The sequence below is a fragment of the Platalea leucorodia genome (genome assembly GCF_965183815.1).
Source record: "Platalea leucorodia genome assembly, chromosome: 5".
Taxonomy (NCBI): Eukaryota; Metazoa; Chordata; class Aves; order Pelecaniformes; family Threskiornithidae; genus Platalea; species Platalea leucorodia.
This window is the reverse complement of record NC_138827.1, coordinates 58539173-58559569: the sequence shown is the minus strand read 5'-3', so window position 1 is coordinate 58559569 and position 20397 is coordinate 58539173. Positions and strand designations below refer to the sequence as shown.

Genomic DNA, 20397 nt, shown 5'->3' with positions numbered 1-20397 from the left:
GTAATAGGCAAGTGTAACTGATGGTGCAGTGGATGCCTGGAAGCCTCTGACCAACCACCTGTTCAAAGCAGGTCTGACCAGATCAAGCTGCTCAGGGCCGTGTCCAATCCAGTGCTGAGCATCTCCGAACATGGAGATTCCACAGCCTCTCTAGCCGCTCGCATGCAGCTGCTTGTCTAAAAGCACCCCCACATCCTGCTCTGAAAAGCTGCTTTGTAGCTGGTCAGTGCCCAAATATAGTTAAATGTAAAAGTTACTTCCTAGTAACTGGAATTTATTATGATAATATTGTTTGCATACATGTTGATATCCTCTTCTTGAAATCCAGAAACTTCCATTATTTTAGAGGTTCAGAGAAATTAAATGCAGTGAGTGCACTGTGCAGTATGTCTTGTCTGTGCATTACATGAAAGGATTGTGCTTGTACATGCTCTGCAGATATTGCTTAGCTAAAAAACCCACTATTTTCTTCTCTGTATGCATGTGTTCAGGCGGAAAGAACATCTCTGACAAAGATAGAAGTTGCTAGCAATATGTAGCTGCCTTTAAAACCAGCTGCATCAGCTAATTTTGGAGAATGATTTTTGATCTGTTCTCTTAGTCTTAAAGATTAAATGAAAATTCTGTTCTCTGTGACATTTTTGAGCAGCTGCTACTAGATTCCCTGTACTATTCATTTGATACTTTAAAATATGAAGTTTTGCTAAGATCAAGATATTTCACCTTCTTGAGTAGCTTGGGGCAGGATTTTACAGCAGGCTACTCAGAGACCAAATGGCATACAAACCCTGCACTGTTGCACAGTTGAGAGAGATGATCTGGAAATCAAACGAAATATTCTGTGAGCAGTACAGTTTTAGTTGTAGGTAATCCATACCAGGAGCATTTCATCTGGTGCTCTTTTTCATATATTGTTACAGAAGCATAGTGTCATTCTTCATCACCTATTAAGAATTTGGTGCAGCAAAAATAAATGTCCAATTATCACTGAAGCCATTTTCTCTGATGATGCTTCTTGCCTTGGTGTAAGCTTTCATTTATATAGATGTGCAGAACAAACAACAGAAAATATCATCTTTCCAAAGCAGAGAAAAAGAGTGAACTAGGGAGTCAAATTCTGTTCCTGTGGCCAGGTCCTTTGAATAATGTGGAATCAGAACTCCAAAGTGATGGTAATTATTTTTTGGGAAGCCAACAGATGATTAGCATAGCATCATCATAAAGCAGAGGAGAAGTAATGATAGCTGTGAGAAAGAGGAGAGTGAGAACGGTTTGTAGAATAGTCTATTAAGTGTAACTTGCACATTTTGTAAGGATTAACATTTGCCATTTTACTGTGCTCTGGTTTTAGTGCAACAGCCTGACCCAAATCAACCAAAGCCTGAAGGAAATCAAATAAACGTACTTAAAGGTGAACCCTTAGGCGTGGTAACCAACTGGCCACCTTCTTTGCTGGCTGCCCTGCAGCGCTGGGGAACTACTCAGCCAAAAGCCCCTTGTCTGACAGCATTGGATACAACTGGGAAAGCTATTTATACGCTTACCTATGGTAGGTTTTGGTGATAACTGTAAGAAAGAATTAGGCGTTCATTGTGGAACGAACAATTTGCTTTACTTAAGAGGGACTGACTGCTCATGAAAAATACTTTGAGATTGCCATTCGAATACAAATTATTAATTCATTGTATATGAAAAACATTTTAAATAAAGTTAATGAAGGGAAAATGTATATGATATTGATTCTTTAGAAGTGGCTGTTTGTAAATTTCAAACAGTTGTGGGTTTTTTGCTTAAAAGAACACTAAAAATAGCCTGGTGTAAAATACGAGGAAGAAACAGATGACAAATAATGCACTCTTCAGATTCCCAGAGTAGATATTAATTTTTAGCATGTTCTTGCATATCCTTACAGAGAAGATGTGTACTTCAGGAGCATATTAAGGATGTTATTGTGGGAAGTGAAACTTGCCTTCATCAATGAACCACAAGTTTTACAGTAATTCCATTTTTTTTGAAGATAATTGTGTCCCCCAGGACGGTTAACTGCAGCATTTTGTTGTATAGTATATTAGAATGTTAAAATTTCTTGTTTGCATTCTTACAGATAAAGTATGCTTACAGGAAATGTAACTGAGCAGCTGCATTAGTTTCATTAATTTGCAGTGGAGTTTTGAGAATTCTTTAGAATATCATGTTTAGTTTTACATTTAAAAAAAAAGAAAGGAAAAGAAGAACTAAAAAGAAACCAAGCTCTAAATTGTACATGGACTCTCTGGCAACTGCACTGAACTGCAGTTCTTTAGAGAACTGGCCATTTGATGTACTTGAGTCCTGTGTAACTTTTTTTTATAAAACTGGAAATTACACAGAAAAAAAACTGTTCAATTGAAGTTTGAGACTGACAAACACAAAATAACTGATGGTTGCTGCGTGGTCTGAAGGGATTGAGTGTGGATGTCAGTCCATGATAAAGACCCTGTACTAGAAAGCTGAGTTCAGTATGCATGCTGTTTGCCATGGCATGCTTCTTTGGGGGTGGTTCTTGCTTTGATTTACCATTTACAGTGGAAGGGTTTTGCTGTTGCTCAATTTTTTATAAACAGTTTTTTTATCAAAGCTCTTCTCTCTTTTTTGAGGCTACAAATTAAAAATTGATTTTTATATTATGTCACATAAGTAGTTAGATTGTTGTATTTAATAGCTTGGAATTTTTTTTTTTTTTTTTTTTTGAATTATTGAGATCTTTGTAGATCACTACTAAGCACTGAACTGGTATTTCACAGAGCCAGCTATTCTGGCATTTACTCCTACCCTTTGTTTCTTAAATTTCAGTTAATTTTTTGTCCAGTTTAGGATTTTTCTTTTTATCCCAAGCAATTTGCTTTCTCTAAGAGCACTTAGGAAAGAGTCTTGTGAAGAAGAGTCTTTTGGAAATGCAATTAGGTTGTATTAACCAGACTACGTGTGTGTGTGCGTGCACGCACACACATGCACTGAGACACTGGAAGAACTCGGTAGGTTTATGAGGTGGAATTGCTTTCACAACAGTTATGTTCACTTTTCCCCAATGACTTGCTCATGTGCCTGGTGACCCTGTTCTAATACAACCGACTTGTCTGGTGCATATATAAGGCACTGAGATTTGCCAATTAAATGTTAAAATTTTAGCCTCTATTTTTTAATTTCTGCATTGTCTTTTTTTCTTTAGGCAAGCTGTGGAGTCGAAGCTTGAAGTTAGCGTATACCCTGCTAAACAAGCTAACCACTAAGAATGAACCACTGCTGAAGCCTGGAGACCGGGTAGGCTTCTGTTTGAAATGGTCTCTAGAGCTGTTCTTCACTGTCTATTTTATCCATAGCTAAAGAAAGCTTTGTAGTACTGTGACTTGTAATAGTATATTATTACAACATTTAGTATTTCTATTCCTAATTTAAATATGAACCTGAACATTGTTGTGAAGATTTTTTCCATGAATTAAAAAGCAGCCCTCCCCCTACAAACAATGACAAAAAACATTTCTTGTTATTTTAATGTATTTTTGTAGGTAGCTCTCGTATTTCCTAATAGTGATCCAGTTATGTTTATGGTGGCATTTTATGGATGTCTCCTGGCAGAACTTATTCCTGTCCCAATAGAAGTTCCACTAACAAGAAAGGTAGGCAAATACATTCAACATTTTTATGGATTCGTAAATAAAGTAGGTGGGTGTCTAAATCCTATCGTCCTTATATGGGGCCCCTCAGAGCCTGCACTTTTGAAAGCAGTATGGTGCATTAGCTGAACTACTCAGTGCACATTATATGCTTGGAAAGTGTTTAATACTTAGTTAGGGAAGGGAGGAAATAGTATGAAGCTAGTAAGTTAACTGTTTTAGAATACATAACTGTAGAAATTATTTTAATTCATTATTTTTGAAAATACGTGTGAAAGTATTTTTCAAAATATAACACAGAAATGCTATCTTTTCACCTCTCATGCTGAGTAATGAAAGCACAGGCAGGTAGAGACACCATGCTTACTGGAAATACCAATATAATCCCACACACATTGAGATTATTAGAGAAGAGATGAAAAGCTACAGGCTCTGCTCTTCAGTGCTTCAGGACTCAGAAACAGCATCAAACCAGGTCGCTGTTTTACCAGAACTTATAAATGTCCCTGTTGGGTTGGAGAGGGATGCACAACCATTGCTTTTGACACTACTTTGCTATCATTGCTTGCTAGATCTACTGCCAAATCTAACTTGGTTGGCACTGAGCAAAACTAAGCCTTTTGAGCATAGGCTTCAGTCTTTTGTTTTCCATAAAAGGTCTCATGGGCTAGAAATTCGTTTTTTCGTGATATATAAATGGGCTTAATATTTTCTAAACGTGGAAAAGTTAGAGTAAACTGTACAAAACCTTCATTATTTGTAAGTTTGCTGTAACATGGTTTCTGTGTAGGATGCTGGCAGCCAGCAGATTGGATTTCTTTTGGGCAGCTGTGGAGTAACACTAGCTTTAACCACTGATGCCTGTCAAAAGGGCCTTCCTAAAGCTCAGACTGGCGAGGTGGTTACATTCAAAGGTATGTTTTAAGCTACTCAAATCTCTTTATCCTATAAAGAGCAGGTATATCCATTACTGCTCTTAAACAACAATCTTTAAGTTTGCTTGCATGCTTCTAGCTTATATATAAAGAACTGCCTTCATTGTCAAGACAGTATTTAGTGCTGCTTCTTCCTGTCAGTGGGATGATGGTGCAGCTTTTGCTTGCCTCCTGTTGTTATCTCTGAATACTGGGAAAAAAACCCTGATTTTTGGAACTGTAATGGTAGTAACTTTTCTTTTTCTTTGAAGGCTGGCCTCGTCTCATTTGGTTTGTGATTGATGGGAAGCATCTGGCAAAACCAACTAAGGACTGGCATCCGCAAGTACGGGATGCCAGTGCTGAGATTGCTTATATTGAGGTGATCCAGTATAATATGCTTAACTTAGGGTTACTCTGTTGTAGTTTATGTCACAACACGTTTTCTTCCTTTAATCTCTTGATGCAATAAAAGAGATTACTATAATATTTTTAACTGTGGAACAAGAGTGTTTCCCTCAAGGTTGCCAGGCAAACTGTCATTTGAGTGGTTGTGCTGAGTCAGATTGAAGATTGGGGATAACTGGCATTTTGGGATCCCTGGGACAATTTGTTTAATTGGGGTAGAGAACAGTTAGATTTCATATGATATTAATGTATTCTCTGAACACAAATGCATCTTTTATGGTAGCTTTTTTATTTTTTTTAAAAAGTTCACTTCATTTTTATAGTAAAATATCCTTTCAGTTCACTACTGTAAATTTTCTAGATTCTGTTGTCAATATAATGCTTGTATAAACTTTCTCTTTTCAGTACAAAACAAGTAAAGAGGGCAGCACAGTGGGCATTACTATATCTCATGCTTCCATGCTGGCACACTGTCATGCATTGACTCAGGCATGTGGTTATTCAGAAGGTAAGTTAGATAGGTGATACTCATAGCTTTGAATATTCAGACAATTTATGTTACAAAGTCATATTTACTGTCTTAAAAGAACTTGGTAGCTTTAATTGCAAAGGGAAAGACAAATTTCCTCATTCATAATCGTTGTGATATGTGAAGGAAAGTAAGAAGCCACTTGTGAAATCATAATCAATGTGTATTAAAATTTTTTAAACTTAAGATCCTTACTGGTTTTATTCAAGGGTTTGGATTTTCCAATCTTCATAAATTGGTTAGTCAGTGGTAAGAGCTACACTGATTTTTCATCCTCTTGAAAACAGCTTTGCTATGAATCTATTTTGCCCTCCCTAATGCCTTTTGAATGCACTGGCCACTTCATGAAGTCCTAAGGGAGACAGTTTGAGATGCCCACATGCACACTTAGAGGAGCCCTCCCAGCAGAAACTGAGGGAGCTTTCCTAGGCTGATTCTAGAGACCATTTGGGTAGCTTGGATCTCTTTGAAGAGCTTTGGATGCTGCCAGTTCCAGCTGTAGTTGCTCTAACAGTGCAGACTGGTGTGCCATGCAGACAGGCTGGTATCGGTTGTGCAACTTCTTATCTGTCAGGAGAAAGACTTGCGGTTATTGACCAAAGTGAAGGCGTTTTGAAGTCTTGACTTGAAACCCAGTAATGACTAGGTGAAATGTAATATGCATCATAGGCCTTACAACTCTTCTACTTCAAGATTCCTAGGAGTGTGACACTTGATCCCTGAAAGAGAGACTTGATCAAGAAACTTTGAGAGTTACCATCATTAAAAAACACCCTGACTTGCTTGGCTTTACTGCTCTTGCACCTTTGATGACCCTGCCTGCCTAGATCACAAGGTTAAAAGTCCTAGTGCAAATCGTCTGGCCCAATTACTTGAACTAGGTCTGTGATTCTAGGTAGTGCATTTGAGGCCATGAGCAGATTGCTAACGGTTGCTAACTGTCCTCTCTTGCACTTTTTTTTTTTTTTCCATCCTCCTTTGGGGAGTTGGTTTACACCTGTAGTTCTCCAAAGTCCACACAAGTAGTATGATAGGGTAAAAGAGGTTTTCACAGTCAGATATCTCTACTCTTTTTAGTTATCATCAAAGAGGACCCTTTCCCATTTTCATTTTGGGACATCCCATCACAGCTGCCAATTACAAGAACTGTGCTGGGAGAGAGGAGGGTGCACCCAGCTTGTCGGTAAAGGACTGTACAGTAGTTCCTGAATCCTGAAAGGATGATGGCAACTAATTATGGATCGAAGGGGGTCTACATATCTTAATTTTCAGACAAATGCAGAGTAGTGTTGCTAGCCATTAACATTTCAGATCTTCACAGAGGGTACTGAATTCTCTTGTCCTCCTGTATGTTCATTTTTCAAATTTCTGTTGCCACATGCTGGAGTGCTGTCATGAGGTTTGTGTTCTGTGTAGACCATACCCAGTATAAAGCTTTGCCTTCTGTTTTGTTTATAGCTTCTTGTAGCTTCACTATTTTGGCCACAGTAGTTCCTATTTTCAGAAAGGAAGGGATCTTCATCTTAGTTAATAAGGAAAATCTCCACAGGGATTTGAATAAAGTGAGAGATCGACTTGTTTACAGTCATTCTCTCAATGAATAGCCAAAAATGGCATCTGGTTTTGACCATGTGCATAGAGTTCATCTGTGCTACCATTAACCAAAAACTTTTCCCTTTGAAATCTGTTTGCTGGAAGAATCTCATGCTTTGACTAGTTCTTATCCCATGATGGGGTAGTCTGTGCTAATGTATCTTGGGAATCGCAGAATCACAGAATGGTTGAGATTGCTCCAAGGCATTTGACAAAGGAGAAGGAGTTTTGTCAAATATCCCTCTTGCTACCCAATTAAGCATTTCACAAGGACAGGGCCAAGTTCATTAACAACTTACATAGAAGAGGAAGGTGACATTGCTTACCCACAAACATACAAGTAATTCTTCCAACATCATAAGGCAGACTTGAACCTGCTGCTGAGCAAATGCACTATGGAATATTAACCAAGTGGACTTACAGCTGTAACGGTTGAATAGGAAGAGTAGCTTAATGTGCAGCACAACTGTAGGCTGCTTTGTGGCTTACTGTAGCCAAGCACAATGCCCAGAGAGCAAGACTACAGCAAAGCCAGGAGGATCTCTGTGTGATAAACTGATCCAAAGAAAGATTTTCATCGATTCTGCATCAAATACCACTTTTTCTGAACTCTCAAAAACCGGACCAACATCCAGTTCAACCTCAGTCGGTTCACCAGCGGATCCATGACTACCTGAAGGGCATGCAAACTTATTCCCTCCATGTTCCTGTGACTAACCCATAATCTAAATAGAAGATTGGGAGCACAGCTAAATTTCAGTGGGATTTCAAGGGGACATCAGTAGTCTTAACAGTCAAACCAGACAGCAGTAGTAGTCCATGCCATCTGTATTCTAGCTGAAACGGAAATATAACCATTCTGTTGAGACATAGAATCCAGCTGCAGCTGACCGTCTTCTGGGTCTTTGCAGACCTGAATCTGAACATTCAGATGAAGCAATTCAGAAACTATTAAGACAGATTAGGTCGCCATACTCTTTTTTTTCCTGCACTCATGTTTTCACACTGAGGCAATACAACAATGCATAGTCATTATCTTCAACTGTATTCACATTGGCCTGCCTTTACAACCTTACTTCCTAGAGTGTGAAGTTGAAGCAGAAGTCATTTTGCTGTAAATTACCTGGCCCACCTATCTCATGAGGATCATAAGCACAAAAGAGAGATGGTGATATAATGGTAACTGCCAGAGCAAAGAGGACACAACGATTTTTCACAGATGCACCCAGATACCACCTGCCTGAGGGTACCTGGCACACCGAACTCTAACAGGATCTGTAGAATGCATATGGTTCTATGAACATATCTAGGAATGTATTAAAACCCTCCTGCTGGCCACAAAGCCCTTGCTCCCAGAAGAACATTTTGAATATCTCACCTTGCCTATCTACCTAGAAGGTCAGAAAAGAGATGTTCAATTTTTTGCAGTTAAAATAACCAGGTCAGACATGAATCCTCACAGGAAGGGCTCCTCTGCCTTTACTTTGGTATGAAGTACAGAGCTTCTGCTCAGTCTTTTACTGGTAGCAGGAGGAAGCTCTGAATGTGAATTTAAGTTCAGTAAGAATAACTGAACCACCATGCTTCTGGAAGTAATGAGGAAAATAAAACAAGATCAGCGCCACTTGCTACATGATGGCTGAAATTTTTATCAGCAGACTGGAAAGGTGTCTGCCTCCTCTTAGTCATAACAAGGGCCTTGATGTACTGAGAAGAGGTGATTGCTGAAATAGCAAGAGATGGCTCTTCCCTTCATTTTACCTTGAGTAAATGCTCTACAGAGAGGAGGGCTTTGGAACCACAGCTCAGCAAGGCATGAGGTTCGTAATAGGACCAAGAACAGCAAAGCCACAGGTACCAAGGGCATGACCAGAACAAATCAGGTTCTTTGGTCACTACATAGTCAACCTGAAGGGGTAAGGAGAATTAAAAAAAAATATCTGTACTTCATCTGCTCCAAGCACACCCAGACCAGGTCAGGACAGGGCCTGAAGCTAGTGGTATCCTCAGACAGATAGTGCCAGGGAACATTACACTACCAACCTAGATGTTGCCATCTTCACTTCTGGAGTAGAGGGCACTAAGTGGTCTTTCAGGACACAGATCCCAGTCATTGTCCACAGTCTTAGGTCTGGTTTGGCACCCTAGTTTTATTAATCTTCTTCAGAGTGCTCCCCTCTCCAAATAATGCATGACTCAGCAGCCTAGCCTCAAAAGAGAACAACGGGGAAGAGACAAAGTCTCCTTGCTACAATCCACTTAATGGGCTGGGGAACAATGCCCATATCTTGGGCATTGCAAACAGATGTCATTAAGAAACTGAGGTTAATCCAGGACTGACCAGTATGCTGGGATATCCAGAGTCTGGGACTGTCAGAATGGTTGAGGTTGGAAGGGACCTCTGGAGGTCATCTGGTCTAACCCCTCAGCTCAAGCAGGGCCACCTAGAGCCAGTTACCCAGGACCATGTCCAGACGGCTTTTCAGTATCTCCAAGAATGGAGTCTCCACAACCTCTCTGGGCAACCCATTCCAGTGTCCAGTCACCCTCACAGTGGAAAAAGTTTTCCTTCTGTTCAGAGGAAAGCTCATGTGTTTCAGTTTGTGTCCATTGACTCTTATTCTGTCATGGGACTCCACTGAAAAGAGCCTGACTCAGTCTTCTCTATAACCTCCCTTCTGATATTTGTACATGTTAATGAGATCCCCCCCCGAGCCTTCTCTTTTCCAGGCTGAACAGTCCCAGGTCTCTCGGCTTCTCCTCATATGCTGAGATGCTCCCGTCCCTTAGTCACCTTAGTGATGCTTCGCTGGACTCACCCTAGTGGCTCCATCTCTCTCTTGTACTGGGGAGCCCAGAAATGGACACAGTACTGCAGGTTGTGGCCTCACCACTGCCGAGGAGAGGGGAAGGATCACCTCCCTTGACCTGCTGGCAACACTCCTCCCAGTGCGCCATTAGCCTTCTTTGCCACAAGGGCACATTGCTGGCTCATGTTCAACTTGGTGGCCACCATGAACCCCAGGGTGTGTTCTGCAAAGCTGCTCTCCAGATGGTTGGCTCCCAGCATGTCCTGGTGCATGGGGTTATTCCTCCCCAGGGAGCAGGGCTTTGCATTTCTCCTTGTTGAACTTCATGAGGTTCCTGTCAGACCATTCCCTCAGCCTGTCGAGGTCCCTTGGGATGGCAGCACAACCTGCTGGTGTATAGAATCATGTCAGCCATTTCTCCCAGCTTTGTGTCATCCACAAACTTGCTGAGGATACACTCTGCCCCATCATCCAGATCATTAATGAAGATGCTGAAGAGAACTGGAGCCATTATTGAGCCCTGGGCTACACAGCTAGTTACTGGCCTCTAACTCGACTTTGTGCCACCAATCACCACCCTATGGGCCTGGTTGTTCAGTTAGTTTTCAGTCCACCTCCCTGTTTGCTCATGCAGCCCATACTTGATCAGCTTCTCTGTGAGGATCATACAGAGTCTCTCATAAGAATCTGTGAAACTGCTGGCTGCTTTATACAGCAAATCCAGTTCCATGAAGTTCACTTCTCCTGAAGGTTGAAAAGAATTGAGGGTATAGAAGATTTGCATTTCCTTATATACAGGCTCGTGTCTGGGACTACGCACCCGTCTCAGAGTGATTGGAGCTCTCAGTCACCCAGAGAATGGATGGATATGTGGTTGACTTACCGAAGTATTTTATTTATTGGGAAATAGCTGTGTACATTCTGAAAACTTAAAAAGGATAAAAAATATCACAAAGAACAATTTATTGTGCATGCAGCCATCCTACATCAGTGATAAGCAAGTTTCACCTGATCAGTGTAAGATATTCCTCTAAAATCAGGTTAAATCTTTGATTTAAAATCTTTGATTCTATTTTTTTTAAATCATGTAAGGTGTTCAGATTTCTCAGAAAACACTGAAGAAAATTTAGTACAGCCATGGTAATATTTCTCACTAAATTTTAATTCTTTCAAATATAGCTGAACTTTTTCAGTTCACCTGAAAAAGGTTGCATCAAACCTAATGTTTCGGTCTGCATAGTTCATTGGTCTGCATAGTTCATTGGCAAATGTAACAAACACGTGGAAGTGGTACTATAATAAAAACAGGGTCTTAAAAACCTTCTAAGAATCTAGTCTCTAATCATAATTTAAAGGTGATTGTTTTAAGTAAAATAAGGCACTTTCAGCTTAAACAACCTGTTTGTTATAGACAAGAAGGCATGCCAACATAGCTTGGATTTCTTAGTGGTGTTGGAAGTTTCATAGTTGCTTTAACAAATATTTTGAGTTCTTAAATATTCTCATAAATATGCTGCTTAAGTCTTACAGTTTTTCCTTCGCTTTCAGCTGAAACACTGACCAATGTCTTGGATTTCAAAAGAGATGCTGGCCTTTGGCATGGAGTATTAACAGTAAGTATTTGAATGAATTAAAAAAACTGCAGCAAGTTGCTTCTCTCAGGGATGGAGTATTGGTATCAGAATGACGTGAAACTCTCTCAAACTATTTGTATTTCAGTATTTGTATTTTTCAGACTGCACAAGCATAGCTTCTGTTTTTACTGACTCTACACATAGTTTTCACTAACAGTTAAATGTAAGAGTTATGCTGTAGCTGTGATGATTTTTTTAAAAGTACTGGTACGTGCTCTGTATTCTTTGAGCCACTTGAAAGTTTATTTTTTAATATTTTTCTCATAGAGTGTTATGAACAGGATGCATGTCATCAGTATTCCCTATGCATTAATGAAGGTTAATCCACTTTCCTGGATACAGAAAGTCTGCTCATACAAAGGTAACCTTGAAGTATTTTTGTTTAACCCATCTCTTCTTGGATGATTTAAAAAAAAATAAATTAATTTGTTTGTATAAAATGTCTGCTCTAGCTGAGGCCACTGCTGTTTTATTCAGCTGACTTTCTTTGCCACAGCTTCAGCAATTGGGTACTCCATTTCAGTATCGTAGAATCATAAAATCGTTTAGGTTGGAAAAGACCTTTAAGATCATCAGGTCCAACCGTTAGCCTAGCACTGCCAAATCCACCACTAAACTGTGTCCCTAAGCACCACATCTACCCGTCTTTTAAATACCTCCAGGGACAGGGACTCAGTCACTTCCTTGGGCAGCCAGTTCTGGTGTCTGACAACCCTTTTGGTGAAGAAATTTTTCCTAGTATCCAATCTAAACCTCTCCTGGTGCAACTTGAGGCCATTTCCTCTCATCTGATCGCTTATTACTAGGGAGAAGAGACTGACCCCCACCTCACTACAACCTCCTTTCAGGGAGTTGTAGAGAGTGATAAGGTCTCCCCTCAGTCTCCTTTTCTCCAGGCTAAACAACCCCAGTTCCCTCAGCCACTCCTCTTAAGACGTGCTCTAGACCCTTCACCAGCTTCATTGCCCTTCTTTGGACACACTCCAGCACCTCAATGTCCTTCTTGTCGTGAGGGGCCAAAAACTGAACACAGTATTTGAGCTGTGGCCTCACCAGCTGCATATATGTACTGATAGATTCATTGATGAGTGATGTTGATGGTTTCTTCTGATAGACCTTTAAAGAAACTTTGTTTTTCATCTTAGTATTTGAATTTATAGTAAACATTTAAATTCTATAATCCAGTCCATCTGGAGACATTGAGTGTACAAGTGTCATAGTAGTTAAATATTTGGCACTCGTATTTGTTTTCTATGTTTGTAATTTGTTTCATAAATTTATGTAAATACACAAAAATAAATAATTTTATAATTGGTCCTTATTTTGTTCTGCACATGCACCATAATTTTTTTTTTTTTATTTTCAGCCCGTGTAGCAGTACTAAAATCACGTGATATGCACTGGTCACTTCTGGCTCAGAGGGATCAGAGAGATGTCAGTCTGAGCTCTTTACGAATGTTAATAGTGGCAGATGGAGCTAATCCATGTGAGTGTGGATGCATTTTCTGAGTGTCAGTCCAAGGTGAACTAAGGGACACTGCAAGTCAGAGAACTCTGGGTCTGCACTGTAGGACCTCAGCAGCACTGGCTATAGCTCATCTTCGGCAAAACAGACACAGTAGCAGCATTTCTTTGCCAAGGACACTGGAGCGAAACTTTCATAGCAAATGTTCTGAAGGATCTATTCTTTATATAAAGAATAGTTGGCAGTGTAATTTGAAAGAGGCTTTTAAAATTTCAAGTAAATCATAATGCCAGCTTTGAAGTAGTTGCTCACGTATTGCATGTGGACATTGAGTATCTTTGAGTTGCAGTGTGTCTGATTCTGTACGTGCCCCTATGGCTTGTCTCAGTCATGTGCAAGGACATAAAAATGGGAGCAGTCAGAGCCTTAACTCAAAATCATGACAACTATTAACTAGAGTATGCGGTAGGTTCTTGCCTTTTTCTGTCAATCATATGGTGGTGATTTACAGTAATTTGAGAAAGCAGCTGGGAGTTTGTGGTTTGGTTATTTTTTGTTGTTGTTGGGTTGTTTGTTTTTTTTTTTTGCAACAGGCAAGAATATACCTTAGTTGCTTATTTTTGCTGTTCTCATACACCAGAAAATCAATAATATTTCAGATTCCTTGGAGTTGCGTGATCAGAGGTCAGCAAGGTGTGATGGTGGAAGATGAAAGCTTGAAATGGTCTTGCTAAGATTACATTTGTTGTAAGCACTGTTTCAGAGCTGATGCTGTGAAAGTTAGGCAGTTCGTTCTGTAGTAAAATACTATTTGTATGCTAGTGATGCCACTGCTTTTTCATTGCTGTTTGTACTTCTTATCTATATTTAGCTGTGTAAATTCATTTCTTTAACTTCATCTTTTCATCAGTGCTGTACTCTTACATGAATTTACATGAAATTTTACCTAGGATGTACTTAAATCAGTGAAGTTTGCTGGTTTGCGTTATGTGCTGCAATTCCACAGCTGTAAAATACAAAGCTGTAGGTGATGAGGAATCCTCTTGCATTTTGGGTTGAGTGCTAAAGGCCAGGTAGAGCTCTAAACTGAAGTGAAGATACGTCGGAAGCATTTGATGTTAATTTCTAAATGCTTTGGTTCTGTGACCTCTGTAAGAAGCTCCTATAGGTGCTATATAGGAAGCTGACAGACAGTTACCCTTAGTGACAAAATATTCTGATAGCTGAAGGATTTTCCATGATGTTAAGTGTTACGGAGTGCTGCCAGAGAAAGACAGTATGCAGCTGTGAATTTCATTCAGTGGATTAATTGTTAACCGCTGGGAGTTTTTTCTCTAAATCTAACATCTAATAATAGGCTGGAATGTCTTTTAGGCAGTTGGAAAGTATATTGTTTTGGTGCACAGATGCAACCGTATTTGTATAGCTGAGCTGAGAGTAAGCATAGACTTCGAAATCCTGTAGCTCAAGCTTTCCTGCCCTTCGCAAAATGTTTCCAATTGTGTGATTGTTCTTTTTAGGGTCAATATCTTCCTGTGATGCATTCCTGAATGTATTTCAATCCAGAGGTTTGAGACCAGAAGTAATCTGTCCCTGTGCTAGTTCTTCAGAGGCACTAACTGTTGCTATTCGCAGGTAATTCTCTCTTCTGAGAAGTGAACTGAAGCATTTCTTGACTATTGAAATGTATCTGGTGTTAAAATGGTAGTCAAAAAAGATGATTCCCCACATAAAGATGCCCAAAGACCTAGACAGAGGAAGTTTGAGGCTCACCCATATCTCCTTCACTGAAGGATGGGTGATTTTTGTTTTCATTAAAAAGTTTTGTATTTTTGAAAAGTAGTCAGTTATAAGGTTTGGGGTTTTTTTTACTGCTTGGGAAAGCGAGGTCTCATCCTCACTGGTGTTGCTGGAAGACCTTTATAAAATGCCCCAAAAATCAAGACTGTTACTTATTTGGAGGAAGAAGATGCTGAATATTCAAGTAATTGCTTATATACAATGTCTTGTAAACAGGGGGCTAAAGAAAGAAAAAAATATTTGTAACTGGCCTGAAAAATACCACTGAATTTCTGGAGAAAGCAAGAGATGCTCTGAAAAAAGGAAGTACTTTGGTTATGAATAGATGTATGGATGGAATATACTGAAATTTTTTGACAGTGGTTTTGATCAAAATGTGCTTTTTTGGAAAATCAATTTCAAGAAAACTTGAAACAAAAAAGTTTGATATTTTGGAGAGTACTTTCTCTGGTGGGAGAACCAACATTTCACAACTTAAAAAAAAAAATGTCCTTGCAGAACTGATTTTTTACAACAGCGCCTGGAATACTCTGTTCTGTTCCATCCCAAAAGTTGAACAGTTACACAAAATGGAGTTGTTCGTCCTCAATCAATTCTGCTCAGAGTAAGAAGTGTGAAGCCCTCCAGACACTTCCTAATTTTTCCTAGTGTTTAGAAAATTTAGCCTTTGAATGCTGATTCTTGACACTTCTTTGCCCATAATAGAACTAAATCCTCTCTGTAACATTTTAGAGTGGGAGGAAGCTATGCGATGTTTTGTTCTAGCTCTTTTTTCATCTAGTTAAAATATATTACCAGTCTTGAACTCTCATTTGTTTAAAACAAGAAACCATTATTTCTCTTAACCTTAACAAGCCTGTGAGACTTGCACATTGGTTTTGATGACCATATTGCCATTGGTCTGTTGATTCATATCTGATTTGACTTTCTGTTTTTCAGACCTCCAGAATTGGGTGGGCCTCCTCCAGGAAAAGCAGTCTTATCTATGAATTGTCTGAGTTTCGGCGTGATAAGAGTGGATACAGAAGAGAAGTTGTCAGTGTTAACTGTACAGGATGTTGGTCAGATTATGCCTGGAGGTAGGAAAGCATTTCATGTAGGTTTAAGCATACTCTACATAACTTATCTTTATTATTATACTTTTGCTGATGAAATAAATAAAAATGTCGAATGATAAATACCTTCAAGGTAGTATGACTTGCTTTTTGGTGCATTACTGAAACACATAATGATTAAGTACTGTCTCAACTAGATTATTCAATGTTTTCAGTAGAGATTAATCAACGATAAATTTGAATGAGCATAGGTTTTGGTATGGGCAGATGCTTTTGGCTGGTCTGCAGAGTTGTGTTATTGTTAGCATTAGTGCTGACTGACATACAGCTATGTAATAAAAAGTATAGCAGAACATAGCGTAGTAAGAAATACTATCTTTCGTTCAGGAGTGATAGTCCACATGTTAGAATAAAATAGAATAGAATATTTCTGTGTAGGAATAGAATATTTCTATGTATTATATGTAAGAAGGGACCTACAACGATCATCTAGTCCAACTGCCTGACTTCTTCAGGGCTGACCAAAAGTTAAAGCATGTTATTAAGGGCATTGTCCAAATGCCTCTCAAACACTGACAGGCTTGGGACATTGACCACCCCTCTAGGAAGCCTGTTCCAGTGTTTGACCACCCTCTTGGTAAAGACATGCTTCCTAATGTCCAGTCTAAACCTCCCCTGGCACAGCTTTAAACCATGCCCACACGTCCTGTCCCTGGATCCCAGGGAAAAGAGATCAGCACCTCCCTGTCTACGTGCCCTGCTCAGGAAGCTGTAAAGAGCAATGAGGTTGCCCCTCGGTCTCCTTTTCTCCAAACGAGACAAACACAGAGTCCTTAGCCACTCCTCATAGGACATGCCTTCCAGCCCTGTCACCAGCTTTGTTGCCCTCCTCTGGACACGTCCACGTACTGGGATCACAGAGATGTGGTGGGATACAGTCTCTTTAGGAAGGACAGGAGAGAACAGTTTGTTTTATGTGAGGGAACAGTTGGAATGCATGGAGCTCACTTCAGTTGGCTCCTCATCCATCCTCAGAGCTTACAGGTAAGGATTAAAGAGCAGACCAGTATGGGTGACACTGTAGTGCATGTCTGCTATAGACTGCCTCACGAGGAAGAAGTGCATGAAGCCTTCTGCAGACAGCTAGAAGCAGCCTCATGTTTCCAGGCCCTTGTCCTCGTGGGGGACTTCAGCCACCTCAATGTGTGCTGGAGGGACAACATGACAGGGCATAAGCAATCCAGGAGGTTCCTGGAGAGCATCAATGACAAATTCCTGACCCAAGTGATAGAGGAGCCAGCAAGGAGAGGGTCTTTGCTGGACCTCATACTCACAAATGAGGAGGCACTCGTTGGGAATGTGAAGGTCGAAGGCTACAGTGACCATGAGAGAGCAGAGTTCAAGATCCTGAGAGGACGGAGCAGGGCAAAAGCAAGATCACAACACTGCACTTCAGGAATGCAGACTTCAGCCTCTTCAGGGATCTGCTTGGTAGAGTCCCGTGGGATAAGGCCCTGGAGGGGAGAAGGACCCAAGAAAGCTGGTTAATATTCAAGGATTACCTGCTCCAAGATCGAGAGCACTCCATCCCAAAGTGCTGGAAGTCAGGAAAAAATGCCAGGAGTCCTGCATGGATGAACAAGGAGCTCATGGCAGAAATCATTCATAATAAGGAAGTATACAGAAGGTGGAAGCAGGGGCAAGTAACCTGAAAGAAATACAGAGACACTGTCTGAGCATGCAGAAATGGGGTAAGGAAAGCCAAAGCCCAGCTGCAATTGAATCAGGGGAGGGATGTTAAAGGCAACAAAAAGGGCTTCTATAAATACATAAAAGGAAAACCAAGGAGAATGTGGGCCTGCTGCTGAATGAGGCAGAGGACCCAGTGACACAGGACATGGAAAAGGCTGAGATACAGAATACCTTTTTCACCTCAGTCTTTACCATCCAGACTGGCTTTCAGAAATCCCAGGCCCTGGAGACCTGGGGGAAAGTCTGGAGCAAGGAAGACATGCCCTTGGTAGAAGAGATGAAATTAAGGAATACTTAAGCAAACTGCACATGCACAAGTCCATGGGCCCTGATAGGATTCACCCGTGAGTGCTGAGGGAGCTGTTTGATGTCATTGTGAGGCCGCTCTCAATGATCTTTAAATGACCATGAAAACTGGGAGAAGTGTCTGAGGGGTCAAGAAAAGCTAATGTCACTTCTATCTTCAAGAAGGGCAAAAAGGAGAACCCAGGGAACTACAGGCTGGTCAGCCTCACCTCAAACGCTGCAAAGGTGATGGAACAACTAATTACAGAAACCATTATCTCAGGCACATGGAGAAAAAGAAAGTCATCAGGAGTAGTCAGCATGGATTCACCAAGAAGTCATGCTTGTCCAACCTGACCACCTTCTACGATGAAGTGACTGGTTTGGTAGATGAGGGGAGAGCAGTGGATATTGTCTGCCTTGACTTTGCTCAGGTTTTGGACACTGTCTCCTGTTACATCCTCACAGAGAAGCTGATGAAGTATGGGCTGTAACGGAACAACCAGGCCCATAGGGTGGTGATTGGTGGCACAAAGTCGAGTTAGAGGCCAGTAACTAGCTGTGTAGCCCAGGGCTCAATAATGGCTCCAGTTCTCTTCAGCATCTTCATTAATGATCTGGATGATGGGGCAGAGTGTATCCTCAGCAAGTTTGTGGATGACACAAAGCTGGGAGAAATGGCTGACATGATTCTATACACCAGCAGGTTGTGCTGCCATCCCAAGGGACCTCGACAGGCTGAGGGAATGGTCTGACAGGAACCTCATGAAGTTCAACAAGGAGAAATGCAAAGCCCTGCTCCCTGGGGAGGAATAACCCCATGCACCAGGACATGCTGGGAGCCAACCATCTGGAGAGCAGCTTTGCAGAACACACCCTGGGGTTCATGGTGGCCACCAAGTTGAACATGAGCCAGCAATGTGCCCTTGTGGCAAAGAAGGCTAATGGCGCACTGGGAGGAGTGTTGCCAGCAGGTCAAGGGAGGTGATCCTTCCCCTCTCCTCGGCAGTGGTGAGGCCACAACCTGCAGTACTGTGTCCATTTCTGGGCTCCCCAGTACAAGAGAGAGATGGAGCCACTAGGGTGAGTCCAGCGAAGCATCACTAAGGTGACTAAGGGACGGGAGCATCTCAGCATATGAGGAGAAGCCGAGAGACCTGGGACTGTTCAGCCTGGAAAAGAGAAGGCTCGGGGGGGGATCTCATTAACATGTACAAATATCAGAAGGGAGGTTATAGAGAAGACTGAGTCAGGCTCTTTTCAGTGGAGTCCCATGACAGAATAAGAGTCAATGGACACAAACTGAAACACATGAGCTTTCCTCTGAACAGAAGGAAAACTTTTTCCACTGTGAGGGTGACTGGACACTGGAATGGGTTGCCCAGAGAGGTTGTGGAGACTCCATTCTTGGAGATACTGAAAAGCCGTCTGGACATGGTCCTGGGTAACTGGCTCTAGGTGGCCCTGCTTGAGCTGAGGGGTTAGACCAGATGACCTCCAGAGGTCCCTTCCAACCTCAACCATTCTGACAGTCCCAGACTCTGGATATCCCAGCATACTGGTCAGTCCTGGATTAACCTCAGTTTCTTAATGACATCTGTTTGCAATGCCCAAGATATGGGCATTGTTCCCCAGCCCATTAAGTGGATTGTAGCAAGGAGACTTTGTCTCTTCCCCGTTGTTCTCTTTTGAGGCTAGGCTGCTGAGTCATGCATTATTTGGAGAGGGGAGCACTCTGAAGAAGATTAATAAAACTAGGGTGCCAAACCAGACCTAAGACTGTGGACAATGACTGGGATCTGTGTCCTGAAAGACCACTTAGTGCCCTCTACTCCAGAAGTGAAGATGGCAACATCTAGGTTGGTAGTGTAATGTTCCCTGGCACTATCTGTCTGAGGATACCACTAGCTTCAGGCCCTGTCCTGACCTGGTCTGGGTGTGCTTGGAGCAGATGAAGTACAGATATTTTTTTTTAATTCTCCTTACCCCTTCAGGTTGACTATGTAGTGACCAAAGAACCTGATTTGTTCTGGTCATGCCCTTGGTACCTGTGGCTTTGCTGTTCTTGGTCCTATTACGAACCTCATGCCTTGCTGAGCTGTGGTTCCAAAGCCCTCCTCTCTGTAGAGCATTTACTCAAGGTAAAATGAAGGGAAGAGCCATCTCTTGCTATTTCAGCAATCACCTCTTCTCAGTACATCAAGGCCCTTGTTATGACTAAGAGGAGGCAGACACCTTTCCAGTCTGCTGATAAAAATTTCAGCCATCATGTAGCAAGTGGCGCTGATCTTGTTTTATTTTCCTCATTACTTCCAGAAGCATGGTGGTTCAGTTATTCTTACTGAACTTAAATTCACATTCAGAGCTTCCTCCTGCTACCAGTAAAAGACTGAGCAGAAGCTCTGTACTTCATACCAAAGTAAAGGCAGAGGAGCCCTTCCTGTGAGGATTCATGTCTGACCTGGTTATTTTAACTGCAAAAAATTGAACATCTCTTTT

At 41.2% G+C, this 20397-nt stretch overlaps 1 protein-coding gene across 2 annotated transcripts in view; it reads left to right on the top strand.

Annotated features, from left to right (window-relative positions):
- Nucleotides 1–20397, top strand: part of DIP2A (disco interacting protein 2 homolog A) — a 136662-nt gene that overhangs the window by 80756 nt on the left and 35509 nt on the right. Inside the window, exons 8-18 of one of the 2 annotated variants that reach the window (XM_082311658.1) lie at nt 1352–1549; nt 3209–3300; nt 3546–3656; nt 4444–4567; nt 4840–4949; nt 5381–5483; nt 11456–11520; nt 11809–11902; nt 12908–13027; nt 14527–14641; nt 15746–15885. In XM_082311658.1, coding sequence (XP_082167784.1) covers nt 1352–1549; nt 3209–3300; nt 3546–3656; nt 4444–4567; nt 4840–4949; nt 5381–5483; nt 11456–11520; nt 11809–11902; nt 12908–13027; nt 14527–14641; nt 15746–15885 — 1272 coding nt within the window. The remainder of the gene's footprint in view (nt 1–1351; nt 1550–3208; nt 3301–3545; nt 3657–4443; nt 4568–4839; nt 4950–5380; nt 5484–11455; nt 11521–11808; nt 11903–12907; nt 13028–14526; nt 14642–15745; nt 15886–20397) is intronic. The other variant, XM_082311659.1, reaches the window with a different exon arrangement.